General features: G+C 48.9%; 1 protein-coding gene across 10 annotated transcripts in view; it reads left to right on the top strand.

Annotated features, from left to right (window-relative positions):
* Positions 1 to 741: 741 nt before the first annotated feature.
* Positions 742 to 15121, top strand: part of MGLL (monoglyceride lipase) — a 142207-nt gene continuing 127827 nt past the window's right edge. For 4 of the 10 annotated variants that reach the window (XM_023215549.2, XM_023215578.2, XM_023215598.1 and 1 more), the window contains exons 1-2: positions 1333 to 1705; positions 2176 to 2320. In XM_023215549.2, coding sequence (XP_023071317.1) covers positions 1696 to 1705; positions 2176 to 2320 — 155 coding nt within the window. In that variant the 5' untranslated portion in view covers positions 1333 to 1695. Of the gene's footprint in view, positions 1706 to 2175; positions 2321 to 15121 lie in introns of all 10 variants that reach the window. The other 6 variants (XM_023215537.2, XM_023215541.3, XM_023215608.3 and 3 more) reach the window with 6 other exon arrangements.

The raw sequence follows: 15121 nt of genomic DNA, 5'->3' as shown, positions 1-15121 counted from the left end.
CTCCCGGGTTCAAGCAATTCTCCTGAGTAGCTGGGACTACAGGCGTGTGCCACCATGCCCGACTAACTCCCCCTCCAGTATTGTATGTGTCTGACTGCATGAGGTGTGAGTGTGTGTACAACTGCGTGTGTATGATGTGTGTGCACCATTGCGTGTGTATGATGTGAGTGTGTCTGTGTATATGTGTGGGCCAGGTGTGTAGTCTGCAGATGTCTGTGCACGTCTGTGTCTCTGTGGGTTGTCTGTGCCTATGTCTCTGCATTACTTTCTGTGTGAATCCTAAGTGAGTTTGTGTGTCTCTGTGGATGTCAGGTGTCTTTGTGTCGCTGGAGTTGTGTGTGTACATGCATGTGTGGTCTGTGTGTGTCTGCATGCATGTAGTATCTCTGGGATGTGTGTCTGTATGTCCCCGCATGCAGTGTAGTGACTTTGGGAGTGCACATGTATGCACGTGTGGTGTGTGTGCGGCCCTGCGCGCGTTGTCTGTGTACGTGCGGTGCCTGTGGGTATGTGTGCGCGCATGTGCCCGGGGATGTGGTGTGTCCTCCTGCGCTGAGGCTCCGATGAACCCAGCTCAGTTCAGGCCTCCCTGATAGTCCCCGGGCGGCCACCCCGGGGCGCGGCTGTCCACGAGGCGGGGAGGAGAGGAGTGCGTGGCTGGGTCGGCGGGCGGCGCCCCCGCTCCTCCCTGCCGGCCGGGCACACGTGGGCCCCGGGCGCCGCCTCCCCGCGCCGCCCGCCGCCCGCCGGGTCCCGCGCGTCCCCACCCACCTTGGGCCGCCCCCGCCGCCGAGCCGGCCCGGGGATAAAGTGGCGGCGCAGACGCCGCACCCTGTCGCCGCGAAGCCGGTCGCGCGCAGCACGTCCCGGCCCTAGCCCGCCGCAAACGAAGATCCGCGGCGCTCGGGGAACGCGACAGCGGCGCTCGTGGCCCCGGTAACTGCCTCCCGGCCCCCGCCCCAGCCCGCCAGTGCTGCCGTCAGGGGTGGGGAGCAGCATCGGGGTCCCGGAAACACCCGGCGTGGGCTCCCGCTACCCATGTGTGCGTGTGTGTGTGCATGGTGTGTGTGCGCGCGTGTCCTTGTGTGCGCGCGTGTGTGTGCGCGCGCGCCCTCCCTGCTCCCTCGCACCAGCCCCCAAACCAACTTGTCCCCATCAACTCCATCTTTCTAGTCCCCACCTTCCCCGGTGCAGACACCCGGCGAAGCGCCCCCCAGTTTTCCCAGGGGCATTTCCGATGACAGCTGCGGGGCTACATGTCCTGTACTGTCGGAGACGCGCAGGAAGCAAAGTTTGTGAGAAACCTTGGGGGCGACTTTGCCTCGGGCACCCGCATTTGTGCGTCTGCGAGGTGCCTCGGTGTGCGCCGAGCTAGTTTCCCAGTTTTCTGGGCCCCTCCCTTCTCCGAGCCCCTCCAGCGATTTGTTTAGGAAAAGTGATGACTAGTAGTGGAGATTCGCAGCGCCGCTCCCCGCCCTGGGGAGGGAGGGGAGCCCCGGAGAGCCTGCCAGTGGGAGCTGGAAGCAGGCTCCCGGCTGAGCGCCCCAGCACGAAAGGCAGGGTCTGGGTGCGGGAAGAGGGCTCGCGAGCTGCCTTCATGCTGCCTTGGGGCCGCCCAGATGAGGGAACAGCCCGGTTTGCCTGTTTCTGATTCTCCAGGCTGCCGTGGTTGTGGAATGCAAACGCCAGCACATAATGGAAACAGGTTTGTCATGTATCCTTGGAATTTCAGATGGGAGGAATAATCTGAGTATCATCCACCTCATTACTGTGCCCACTTGAAACTGTTCCTTGGAGATTTTAAGATAGATAGGTCTTCTTGCAGCTGGGTCTTTGTACCCATAGAGCTGACTGTAATTTCCACTTGATTACAGCTAAAATAGTCTTTAAGATGAAGTTTCCTGAAATGATTTAAAATAAACACAGATGGGAAGGGGGAAAAGCTGTAATGAGGTACTTAAAAAATAAAGTGAGCATTTTCTTAAGAACAAATGGGATTTTTCAGTCTTGGAGAGGTTTGCAAGAAATATATGTATTTTTTAAACCTTTGAAACGGAGGGGTTTTTAAAACTGCTTTTAAAAAAATGTTACTGACTCTGAACTAGGCTTTTCTCTCCTGTCCATACATGTTCTTGAGATATTTCTGACTTTGGAATATGTCACTTTTCCTTCTAGGATCTGAAGACCCTTCCAGAATGCCAGAGGAAAGTTCCCCCAGGCGGACCCCGCAGAGCATTCCCTACCAGGATCTCCCTCACTTGGTCAATGCAGACGGACAGTACCTCTTCTGCAGGTACTGGAAACCCACAGGCACACCCAAGTAAGTCTACCTTAAAGAGTCACCCCAGGTGACAGGGGAGCTTGACCCCTGCCTCTCCTCTGGTCGTTATCATGTGTCATCTGGGGCGGGGCCGCTTTCTCTATGACCTACTTCCCCTGCTATTTTAACGTTAGGCTGAGCAATGTTAACAAAGCTAAAATGTATACTTTATAATTTTTAAATTAAGAAGCAGGAATTCTTTTTCCTTTATAACAACTCAGATATGGATCCTACCGTATGGCAATTTTCAAAAATTCCACATGACTTTATTTTTTGTACTGGAGCTGATTTCCTGTTGTACAGGCATTCATTTAAAATCAAACCCAACAATTAAAGAAAATCCCCTAGATGGATGAGAAACCCGAAGTAATACATATATCTTCACCTTTGCTCTCTTTTCCTGCTTGTTTCTGAGCTTCAGAAGATGGCATACGTGTGTCACCAGGAAGAAAGGGGCCTGGGTATTTCCTTCCGATTCCTTGCCTGCTCAATTACTTTGTACATTTTCCATCAAGGATTTGTCTTGCTATTAGAAGCAGGCATTGGGACTACACACGAGACAGCTGGTCTCCTGCTGCTGCTCCCTCCTCTTGGATGAAGCAGGAAAACCCTGCTTGTTTGTGTTATTTGGAAAAAGAACTTATTTGTGGTAACCAATTGGCCTGGTGACAAGTGAACATTTCCTGTTCCAGGGACATTTTACCTGTTTCGTAGGCCTCTCGTCTCCTAGGGATCATTGTGTGGTTGGATCGTGTCTCTCTTTGTGCTCTAGTAATCACCCAACCCTCACACAGGTATAAAATTTCTTCTCTGTCTTCATCAAGGTATGATCCAGGGAGCCTCACATCAAAAACACGGAGATATGGACTTTTAAAACCTGGCATAGAGTCACAGCTTCAGGGCAGCTATACATACTGACTATGGTTTCTCTCTAGTGTTTTCAAGTGGGTAATGTGCTGAGAAGGGTTCCTACCAGTTCTGGTAATACATTTCTTAAAGAATGTGTCTGTACGTGCATACGCATTAGAGGAAGTGTGGGGGTTGTCGAGCATTATAATGCTAATTAATCATTAATTCTCCACTCTGTCTTAACTGGCTGTAGAATTGCTCAATCTTGGATTAATTTCTAACAGATTAGTGGTTTGTGGTAATTTGATCAATATACAGAAAGAGGACAAATAATTGAAAATAGAAGTTTTTAATCTGAGTCTCAGACTTGGGGGGCTTTGTTGGTTAAGTAGTGAGGTTGTCCTAGTGCGAAGTCAACAAAAATAAAGAGGTTCTGCAGTCCCGGCACAGGGGGAGGGCGGTGGGTGAGTGGGTTAGAAATGGTCAAGTTGGCTGCCCTGCCCTCTCCTCCCCTGCGAGTGGTTTTCACAATCTGTGTGCTGAAGTTGCATTGCAGGGAGCTCTCTCTGCTCCATTGCTTTTGCTCTAGTTAGAAATGATAACTCAACTTCTTAATTTAAACTGAGCTGCCTCTTGGATGTCAGCGTCCGCCTTATGGTGGTTGCTGATGGGCTTAAGAACAGGGTTGGATGGGTTGAGGCAGTTTGGCCCCAAAATTTGGAAGAAACCTATGGGTCTAGAAAAGGTTAAGGGAAAAAAATATTGAGGGCAGGAGTACTGAAATAGAAAGAGCAACAGAACCATGAGCATGTGTGGCTCAATGAACACTTTCTGTTGTGTTTTCCTCAGTTTACCAAAGAGGAAGGGGCTGGCTAAGGTCCTACCTGCCCTGCCTCCAGCCCCTGGAGATGATGCAGAGGTCCTGGAGGCCCCTTGCCATGACTCATGTTAACCCTGTGCTTGCTGGATCTTGGGGCAGTCTTGGGGATCCTAGCGTGGGGGCTCAGGGCAGACGTTTGTGCCAGCCAGCAGGAAACACCTCTGTATCTTCATAACCGAGAGCAGCTGCTCAGCATGCCCGCCCTCTTGCATGATCTGGGAGACCCCCGCAGCATCATTATAATAAGTATTATTATTATTGCCTGCACAGAATCATTCATTCTGCTTTTAGGAAGAAGGAGGGGACCTCAAGTCACCAGGGCTTCAATCTTTCCCCCCAGTCTTTTTACCCATCTTCAGCAAAACCAGGGCCTGGCTTTGTGCAATCCTGCCTCTTCCCAGTTAGGAAGAAAGAAGGGAGGAAAAACAAGGGGCAAAAAAAGAGGAGACTGAACCCTCCCCCACTACTCTACCAACTGTGGGCAAAACCTGGGTTAAGAGCACCTCATCTCCAGCCCCGCCTCTGCTCTCTTTCTCATAGAGGCCCCCTGGACCTCAGAAGCCACCCCGGGGATATCTTATTATGCAGAAGGATCTGTGCCAGCCTCAGTTAGTCAGTACTGGTTTGGGTGGATTTTCTGGCCAATCAGTTACCTCCAGCTCCTGGAGCCTGCCATGAGCACCTACAAGGACATATTGCCCTCAGAGGACCTGCTGGGTTCCAACACTGGCTCTGCAGGTGGCTCAGAGCAATACCAAGCCACAGGTGTCAGCCGCTGCACTGGGAACCTGGCTTAACCTGCTTTATGGAAGCAAATTCTGTCGTACAAACACCAGCCTCCTCAGACTGGACCCTGAGAAAGAGAAAGCATGTCTTGGGTTAACCTTTACCGTCAGTGCTGTTTTTAACATAGCAGGCCAGAGTCTCTGTATTTCATCATCAGGAATCAGAGCTTAAACTCCATTTGGCAGTGCCAAGGCAAATTCATGCTGTAGTATTTATGGTAATAACAAATCTTATACTTAAGGCATGGCAGAATTATCTCATATTAATTGAGTGCCAAGTATGTTCTAAGGTCTGGACTAGATTCTGTGCACACATGATCTCATTTTACCTTCACATCAATCTGTGAGACAAGTATTATTATTCTTACTATTCCCGTTTTTACAGATGAGGAAACAGAAGTCCAATGTTACAAAGTATCTTTTTACAAATGACCCTACTGGCAGTAGCGGGATTTGGTTCACATTCTTCTGACGTGGACCTTACACAGTTGTTCTCCTTACACCACCAAGCAGGACAGATTTTGTCTTTATAGGTGGTGTTTTCCTGATAAATTTTTACATTTTGAGTTAGGGTAAAGATCACTTCCTGGGGTAAAGAGGAAGAGAATAATGACTTCTCCCTAATCGTTTGCTCATGATATATTAAAAGTGGGAAATGACCTGGGTTCGGTGGTACACATCTGTAGCCCCAGAAACTCCAGAGACAGAGGTGGGAAATTCCTTGAGACCAGGAGTTTGAGACCAGCCTGGGAGACATGTTGAAATTCTGTCTCTTAAAAAAAAAAAAATAGATCAGAGATATGTGTCTATTCTGAAAACAACAACAACAACGAAAAAGCGGAATTTATGCCCTTGGCTGACTAGCTGCCTCATCCAATTCAGCATGCTGGAATTTAAAAATATTGGCTGGGTACAGTGACTCACACCTGTAATCCCAACACATTGGAAGGCCGAGGTGGGTGGATCACCTGAGGTCAGGAGTTCGAGACCAGTCTGGCCAAAAGTGGTGAAACTCCCTCTCTACTAAAGATACAAAAAATTACCCAGGTGAGGTGGCAGACGCCTGTAGTCCCGGCTACTCGGGAGGTTGAGGCAGGAGAATCGCTTGAACCCAGGAGGCAGAGGTTGCAGTGAGCCCAGATTGCGCCACTGCACTCCAGCCTGGGTGACAGAGTGAGACTCCATCTCAAAAAAAAAAAAAAGCCTACTGGATCATGAGCAAATGTCCACTGATGCTATCACAGGGTGATGGAGACTGGCCCATGGATGAGGGCAAGCTGCTTTGTGGGCTCTTGAGCTAAGAGGTCACGGTTGCTCTTGTGCCCCTTTGAGAAATATTTAGCACCTTTGAATTCAGCCCACCAAGTGGCTCTCAGTTCATAGAAAGGACACCTGGAAGTTAACTGTGAGAATTCCTTACCCATGAGAATGACCGAATGGCAGTGCTCTGGTGGGGGAAAGGGTGTGGTGTGAAAACAATGTGCAATTTGATGACTTAGACTCCAAAAACATCCTCATTTGACACTGGAATGACCAGGAAGGCTGGAGAGCAGGCTGTAATTATATGATTGTACAACTCTGACCCCTTCCAGGCAGTGAGTTCAAGGTATGGAGCAGACCATATTCGCTGTTCATCTGCAAGGACCGGCGTGAGGAGGTGCTGAGTAGAGGGGTACCGAGTGGACACATCTCACTCCCATCTTTCTCTAGTGCTAGTCCACCCGTCGGCTCACGCACTTGGCCTTCCCGGCAGCCCCTCAACTCTGAAGAACTGACCCACTTTCTTTTCTGTAGCTTCTGTTAAGATGATAACTGGTGTATTGAAGGAACTGGCTCAAAGTGTGATTGTCCCTCCCTTGCTGATGTCCAAAGGCACATCCCTGGGAAGCCAGCCCTCCCCACTTCCTCCAGAGCCCTGCCCTCCGGCCTCCAGCAAGTGCTTCCTCCTTTAAATCTCTGTTTTGCATTTTGTTCCCAATTTGCCTGCATTTATGGAGACCTTCTGGAACATAAGCCCTTTCTCTGAACCTTATTGGCCTTGCCTTCTAGTCCTTTCTTGCCTCAGACCTCGGTCACATGGCTTTTTCCCTCCAGGAACTTTGTAACCACTCCATCACCATGGCTCCCTCCTCTCCCACCTGGTCTGCTCCACCGGTCTGAGCTGCCTCGGGGCCAGGGTACAGCCTGCATAGTTTTCAGGAATTTCCTACCAGTGACGTGGAGCTAGGTGCTGCAAGGGGAACACAGGCAGGGGATGGACTAGCAAGGGAGATTTGGCATCGTTTGTGGAACCTGCCCAAGTTCTCAGAACTGTGGCCGCTTTCGGTGGATCTAGAACCAATAAGACAGGGCTCCCCACTCCTGCTGTTCCTTCCCTTGCTCCCGGGAGTGGGGCTCCGTGATGGCCCCCATCACAGCCCTCCCGTTCCAGGCCCATGTTGATCCCTTTCTCCATGAAGTCTTCACTCCCTGTGGTGTCTGCAGCAATGGGCAGTGCCATCCTCAGGCACTTCCACCACCTATGCCAGTTTACATGGAGGAGAGGCCATGCCCTGAGGCCTGGGTAGATTTAAGTGGTATAGAACATCCCCCCTTCTTGCATCCTTATAATGTCCTCCTCACATCAGCCCGCAGTCAGACACGGGTGTGGCACCTGTGGCTCTAGGAAATAAGGGCCCCTCCCAGCCATCTGGATCCATCCGGAGGTGAAGAATTTTCACCATCTGCTTGGACATAATTCCATCCCCACGGCCTTCCGGAGACTTTGTCCTCAAAGGTGGGACTGGCTTTTCTTTCCCCGCCCTTAGGTTTTCTAACCAGGTTGTCAGCCGGCTGTTTAGTGCTTTCTCTCTCGCACCCCCTGCTTCGGGGGTTTGTTCAGTGTTCTGGGAAGCCTTCTGCAGGTCCTGTTTTCTTCTTTGAGCGTAGAAGGGAGTGTGAATTTCCCTCTCCCCAGGCCGCAGCTGCTGAACCCTGTGGCCCTTCTGAACTCATGCCACCTGCGACCAGGTGTTCCCGCATCACCAGCCAGCTGGTGTAGCGCAGATGCTCCCTGGGGTCAGCTAAATCACACAGCTTATTGTCCCTTCAGGTGGCCATTTTGAACTCCACTCTGTCAGTCTCTGCAGGGGTGAGGACGGCCTGGCTCCCACTCAGCGCCCCTCGCATGCAGCTCTGTGGCTCCCCCATACGGCTCCTTGCTCTCCTCTCCCAGGATCCAAAGCAGCAATTCATTCAGCAAATACTTCCTTATTGATGTCTACATGGTCCTTGGGTGCCAGGGTGGGGAAAGGGTGGCAAAGATCATGCATCTGATGAAGGGGTGGGGATGGACCAACACGTGGATAATTATAATATGATGCAGCCAGGACCTAGAGGCAGGGCTGCTGCTATGCCATGCAGAGCCTTTGTGCAAATCAGACAGAAGTGCCCACTGGGCAGAGGCTGCCCCATGAGTTGGTGAGCAGAGTGTGGGCTGGGTCACAGCTCCTACTTGCCCTTCTGTCCTGTGGCCTGGATGGTGTTCCACCCTTGGAAAGGGCACGTGGGGGAGAGGACCCAAACACAAAAGCATGAGCCAAAGGTGGGGGTAGGGGTCCCAGCTTTGTATCTCAAATAACCAGCCAGATGGAGAGGTTCATAGTAATCTAGGTGCAAGGTGAAGAAGGCCGAGTCATGGCAAAGACATAGCATCGCGTGGTAGCGGGGGATGGAGAGATGAACAGGGACCGTGCCTAAGGATGCATGGGCAGCAGAGGGAGAAGGAAGGTGACTCCCAGGTGTCTCTGGTGTGATGGCAGAAGGAGCTGGTGTTATTGAGGGTGTGGGAATGTGGGATTCTCCTTCACAGCACACACCTTTAGCATATTCTTAGCTCAGAACACGGTGGGGCTGCTGTGTGGCAAGGAGGACGCATGGGATCACCGCAGGCTGCGGGTCATTTGTTGGCACAGCCCTGGGATAAGCCAGGAGGGGAGTGAGGAGGAGGAGCAGTGGCCAATGAACTGATTACATTTCAGATGCTACCATACAATATGAATCAATATGAATCATGAGTGACTCTGCTGAAGGGAAGGAAGGAATCAGCTTACACTCTCTCCCTACAAGGAGGAATCAAAAGTGAAGCACCTTTGACTCATGTCTGTTGTTCCATAAAATTTACTCTTAAACTCTGAGAAAATGGGCCCTACCATGCATTTTCTAGCAAAGACATTATTTTTAGTCAGATTATTGCATTTTAGTAGCACCTGTATGTTATTTTGTCCATTTTAAGAATTTTCAGAAGTTTATTTTTCTTGTATGAAGCTGTTATTTCTCCTTCTGATGCTTCTGCTTTTGTGATAGCATAGCAAATTGTTTTATTTTTAAACAGGGCATTTCTTTAGGACTTTTTAAAAATACTCTTCGAATAGAAAAGATCTTTTGATGGCAAGAGGCAAGGCCGGCTGCTATTCTTGCAGTTGAGTTTTTCAACAGCTTCGTTAAGGGATAATTTCTTCCAGTTGCTGTAAGAATGTTCTGCTGATACAAATCTGGCTTTATTTCGCAGTAGAGTCGAAGAAAAAAAATAGCAGAATAAGCTGCTTCCTGAATAGCAACCTTTGTCCACCATTGTCTATTTATTGGCACCTTTTGGGTTTAGATCTTAATCCCAGATGCACTTTGTCCATGAATGCAAACCAAACTATTGGTCATTGTATACACGGAGGAAATGGTCTTTACTCGTGCAAATTTTTACAGCTGAGATGACAAGATGACCCTTGTCCCATATTGCAGGGTCATCCAAGGTTCTTGTTGGTAGGAGGTTCTTTTCATTTCACATCGCCTTGCTCATTAGGGGATGGGGGTGGGGATGCAGCGGTGGTCAGCGAGTGAAACGGGGTGACATTGTTCTCTGTGTGTTTGAAGCTGTAAGAAGAGCTGTGTGCTGTGTGTCCCTCCACTTGCAGCTGGCCCAAGCTGACCTTTGTGGCTGTCTGCTAACATGCCTTGCTCCCAGGCTAACGCTGACCATTTGTTCCTGTGCATAGTGTTCCACACAGTCTCTTGTATATGGTGATGAGAAGGTATGCCTCACCTTCCCCCCAAAAGATTCAAACCACATGTTTCTCAGGGAGTCATAGCTCTAGCGACAGTCTGAAGAGAGGATGGGAGAGAGGGAGGGAGGCAGGGAGGAAAAAAAGGAAGGAAGGAAGGAAGGAAGGAGAGAAGAAAAAGAAGAGAAGAGGGGAAGGGTAAAAAAGAAGGCAGAGGAAGGATAGAGGACAGAAAGAAGGGTGGGAAAACAACAGACTGAGCACTAAGGTATTTTTAGAGATCAGCATCTGTCCCTGACCTTGGGGAATTACAGTAGGTTCGTGGATAGTTGTAGGTGGTTAGAGTCTGGGGCTTTTGACCTCAAAGGGGTATATATACTTCTCTAGAAAAGGAAGATGGATCATAGGCTCCATGAGACTCTCAAAATGAGGGTCAGTGACCCCAGAGTTCTTTGCCACCTTCGTCATTTCACAGAAGGAAAGATTGAGGCCCGGGGGTGAAAGGAGCTTCTCAGGCTGCCACAGGGCTGGCTCAGGGCTGCAGGGCAGCCTCCTGATTATGCATTGCTTCTGCTTTGGGCTCTTCCTCAGAAGTTTCCCCCATGCCTTCTTCTGATCAATTTAAACTACAAGTTAGCCCTCCCCAGGAAGGACTTGAGCAAATGTCCGGTTCGGAGCAGGGCTTGGAGAGGTACCAGCTCCCTATCTCCCATGGGAAGCCATTTGGCCAGCCTCCATTTTGCTGGGTCTGTTGACAGTGGTTAGAAGTATTAGGGCACTTAAGTGATGCCCGCCGAGGCTGCTAATAAGGGCAGATGGACCTCAGAAGCGATGACCAGAGACACACTCAGAGCATCCAGGAGATAGGTGGGAGGAGGGGAGAAACTGTGGGAGAACACAGTTCTCGCCTCTGGGAGAACAAGAATCAGAAGAAAGTGGCAGACTCTTATGAGGGGGCCCCAAACAAAAAGGAGGGAAGGAAGGGAAAAAAGAATGAAGAGGGAAAGAGATGGTAGGGCACAAAAAAACTGCACATGCGGCCACATACAGCCTCTGGTTAATGTCTCCTTATCAAGGCATATCAATTTTCCCAGGTCACTGACAGTCTACTGGATTAGAGATTGAAAACCTTTAGTTAGGAAATTGCTGCCTTTAGACGTTTTAGAGGTTCCCCTCTGTTTATCCTGTTCCGTCAATCTTGAAGAAACGTGTTTCAGGGAAACATTGCCTCTCTGAACAGCAAAAGCCAATGGTGCGTGGAGAAGAGCGGAGGTCCTGGGGCAGGACTGCCAGGACCACACCCTGGTCGACGCTGGCCAGGTATGGGCCCCCAGAGACGCTACTAACCCATCACTGCAGTAGTTTTCTCATCTTTAAAATGAGGACTAATAGCACCTTTCCCACATGGGTGGTGTGAGTGAGAGAGAAATGTGGGCTTCCTGAGGGGTCATTTTAAACTCTCCTGATTCCTTTGTCCACTTCATCTCCCTACACCATCGTTCTGGGGACTCTGGACCTGTGCCAGGCTTGTCGATTGCCCACCATTATCCCTTACTTCCCTCCACCCTCATGGCAAGCACCAGTCACAGAGTACCCAGTGTGAAAGCAGTCATGCTTTTGACAGATTCCAACCTGACTGCTGCCTTCACCACACCAGGCCACAGGCTTTCCCCAGGGCTCAAGTTACTCACCTTTTTTTTTTTCTTAACTGTTTTGTTTCTTCAAATGAAACTCAGTTCCATGTCAAGGAGATTTCAGGCTCCCTAATAAACTTCTGCAGTTGCTGGGTGCTTCTTTTACAAAGTAAACAAAACAAAAAAGCCACAAGGAAGCCGGTCTTTGGTGGTGAAATTCTTTTTGAGATAACACATAATAAGGTTAGTTCAACACTTTTCTTTTATGTGGAGCTCAGTACAAGATTTGTGGCATAACTCTTGACTGGAAGGAGAACCAAACAACCCTTAGCTATTATAGCTGGAAGTCAACTCAAATAAACCTTCCTTAGAGCATCCAGTCAATTTTCAGAGCATCTAGTCAAATTTCAGAAAATTAAGAATAACTTAATCCATGTCTTAAGGTACTCTGGTCTTTGGCATATGTTTTTCCTTTGGTCCTGATTACGTTACCATGGTTGGTGGAAATGTTTATGCTGCAGAGAGTGAGACTGTTACTACAAGGGCCATGTGCTGGATCCAGAGTGGACAGGATAGTCTAGGGTATGTTAGGAATCTATTGCTGTTACTCAGCCCTTGATTCTGTGGGTTGGCGATTAGTGCTGGGCTCAGCTGGGTGGGTCTTCTGCTGCTCCCAGCCAGGCTCCTGCATGGTCAGTTGTGGATCAGCAGGCACTGGCAGGCCAGCTAGAGGCTTGCCAGTCTTAGATGGTTTTACCCATGTCTGGTGTTGGCAGGCTGTTGGTAGGATCACCTCAGTTCTTGTCCATGTGGTTTATCATGCTTTCTCAGACTGGCCTGGATCTGTTCTTAAGTTGGCAGTGTTTCAAGAGCAACGAGAACAGATGCCAGTATGCAAGTGCTCTTGAAGTCTCTCTTGTATCATGTTTGTGAATGTCCCACTGGCCAAAGCACATCAGGAGGCCAGCCCAGAGGCAGTATGTGAAGGCATGTCCAAGGAACGAGGATGGAGGACAGAATATTTTGTGGTCATTTTTGAAATCTACTGCATGGGGGAAAATATATTTGTATTAAGAGTTGGGACCAGGGTTGAAGTCTTATTACTACCTCTGCCTCTGAGTAACTTTAGACAAGGTACCATCTCTAGACTGTCCAGCAAGTTCCCAGAAGTTTTTTCTTTTACTATAACTCTGGGATAGTTTGCATCTCACAGGAGTAGAACAACCTATGAGCAGAATTCATGTTTAGCTTTTTTCTATCTTCTCCAACCAGGGCAGAATTCATATTTAGTTTTTTTCTGTCTTCTCCAATACAGGCCTCTTGTAGAGTTTCATACCTGGCACAAAATAAGGGATCAAAACACATTTGTTGCATGGATGATTCAACTTCCTCATATTTACAATGGGATGATTGAGAGAGGATGATTCCTGAAGCCTCTACTGCCATAGTTTTCCAGGAAAAAAATAAAGGCTTTTCGGTTGTATATGGGCTTCAAGGCATTAACCTTTTGTGCAGGAAAAGGAGGACCTAAATCCATAAGTAGCACCGAAGGAGTTACCGACACCTGGAAGAAGAATATTCCCTGCAGATTACCCCTTGAGATACTGGATGACTGTGCTTTCACCAGTTTAGTTAGCTTTGGTGTAAAACTCTGTGTGAAACGCATCTACAAGTGGGAGTTGCAGTATGACAGGTGTTTTCCATTTTAGCACAGAAGTTGCCATGGATGTCTGGAGGGTTTGCATCCTTTTTTGATTGGGTGGGAGAATGGTTCAACAGGTATTAATTGTGCTCCAAATGTAAACTCAGCACTGTGCTGGACAGCAATGGAGGATCCACAAACAGCTTGGAGATGTGTCCCCTTTCACTTCTGACCTCTCCATGGCACTAGCTCTTGCTGAACACCTCGTGTATGCCAGGTCTCATTCCAGTTTGGAGACACAGAAATGAAGTCGCCCTGCCCCTGCCTTTGAAGGCATCTCCATACATTTGTCAGGGAGGCAGTGCCACACACCATGGGTGTTGTCTTGTGAAGGCTGTGGATACTGTGTTGGGATTTCAGAGAGATGTTTAGGTGACTTTCAGCTGGATCTTGAAGGTAGAAAGGGACATTCTGGGCTAAAGGGAATCACTCTCACAGGCATGGAAGTGAGAGAGGATACAGTGTGCTCTGAAAATGACAAGGATTCTTTGGAAACTGGAGTCTGAACTGCATGGTAGAATGTGAGTTTGGAATGGCTGGTTCAGGAGCCTGGATTGGAATGGCTGTTGTCTAGTCTGCTAGGACGACTATAACAAAATACCACAGACTGGAGGCCTTCAACAACAGAAATTAATTTTCTCGCAGTTTTGGAGCCTAGAAGTCCAAGATCAAGGTGTCAGCAGGGTTGATTTCCGCTGAGGCCTCTCTCTTTGGCTCACAGATGCCAATGCTCTTTCTGTGTCCTCATGTGGCCTTTCCTTTGTGCACTCAGTTCAGTTGGCAACGGCCATTTTGACTTGCTAAGGAATTTGGGCTTCATTGTATAGGCTGTGTTGGGAACCATGATAGAATCAGGGGCCATGTGGGTTGGTAATTGTTTACAGTCTAATCCATCCAGAGCAACTGAGAAATTCCTGCAAATATTTTATGTGGCTAAATGTCTAGAATTGGGTGAGGATCCCATCTTTTCACATCTGTACTTCTCTGTGGTTCCATGGTGGGTGCCCCAGCCTGCATGAAGTTGCTGTTGGTTTATCCTTTGCCTTGATGTCTTTTGTCCAAGATCATCTAGTCTCAGCAAGCCCCACAGGCCACCTGGCTCAAGGGCAGAGCCAGCACAACATGGGAGCGTGCCAGGAATGAACTCTGTCATTACAGAGTAAGGGCACCATACAGAGAACTGTGGCCATCCTCACTTCTTTCATGCTGATTTTTGTCCTCAGGGATATCACTCATGATTAGTCTTTTTTTTATTGTTGTTTTAAGAGACAGGGCTTTGCTCTGTCACTCAGGCTAGAGTGCAGTGGCTCAATCATAGCTCACTACAGCCTCCAACTCCTGGTCTCAAGTGATCCTCCCGCCTCAGCCTCCTGAGTACCTGGGACTACAGGCATGTGCCACCATACCCAGATAACTTTTACATTTTTTGTAGACACAGGATCTCACTATGTTGCCCAGGTATGTCACAAATTCCTGACCTCAGATGATCCTCTCTCCTCAGCCTCCCAAAGTGCTGGTATTCCATGTGTGAGCCACCGCACTTGGCCTCATGATTGGTCATAATCAGACATGGCTATCCCATTCTTCTCTCCCAGTGACATTGCAGCTAGGGCTGGCTATAGGACTTAGTGATGGCTAATGAGACACAGAAGAAGTTTCTGGAGGATTTTAGTTCCATGATAAAAGGCAAGAGAGAGCAAGATGAGAAGATCTATCTCTCTCTCTGCCCGAATTTCCCTCACTCCTACATTCTGCCTTTGTGGGCATAATGCTTGCAGCTGCAGTAGCCATGTTGTAGTCATGAGATGGCAAGAGATGCTAACAGAGAGTGAAGGAGAAAGCTGGGAAAATCTGGGTCCTTGATGGAATAGCTGAGGCAACCTTGGATCTGCCTATAAATATATTTTGATTGGTA

Source organism: Piliocolobus tephrosceles, chromosome 2, assembly GCF_002776525.5.
Source record: "Piliocolobus tephrosceles isolate RC106 chromosome 2, ASM277652v3, whole genome shotgun sequence".
Lineage (NCBI taxonomy): Eukaryota > Metazoa > Chordata > Mammalia > Primates > Cercopithecidae > Piliocolobus > Piliocolobus tephrosceles.
The sequence above is the reverse complement of the archived record's forward strand: the minus strand, read 5'-3'. Positions and strand labels throughout refer to the sequence as shown.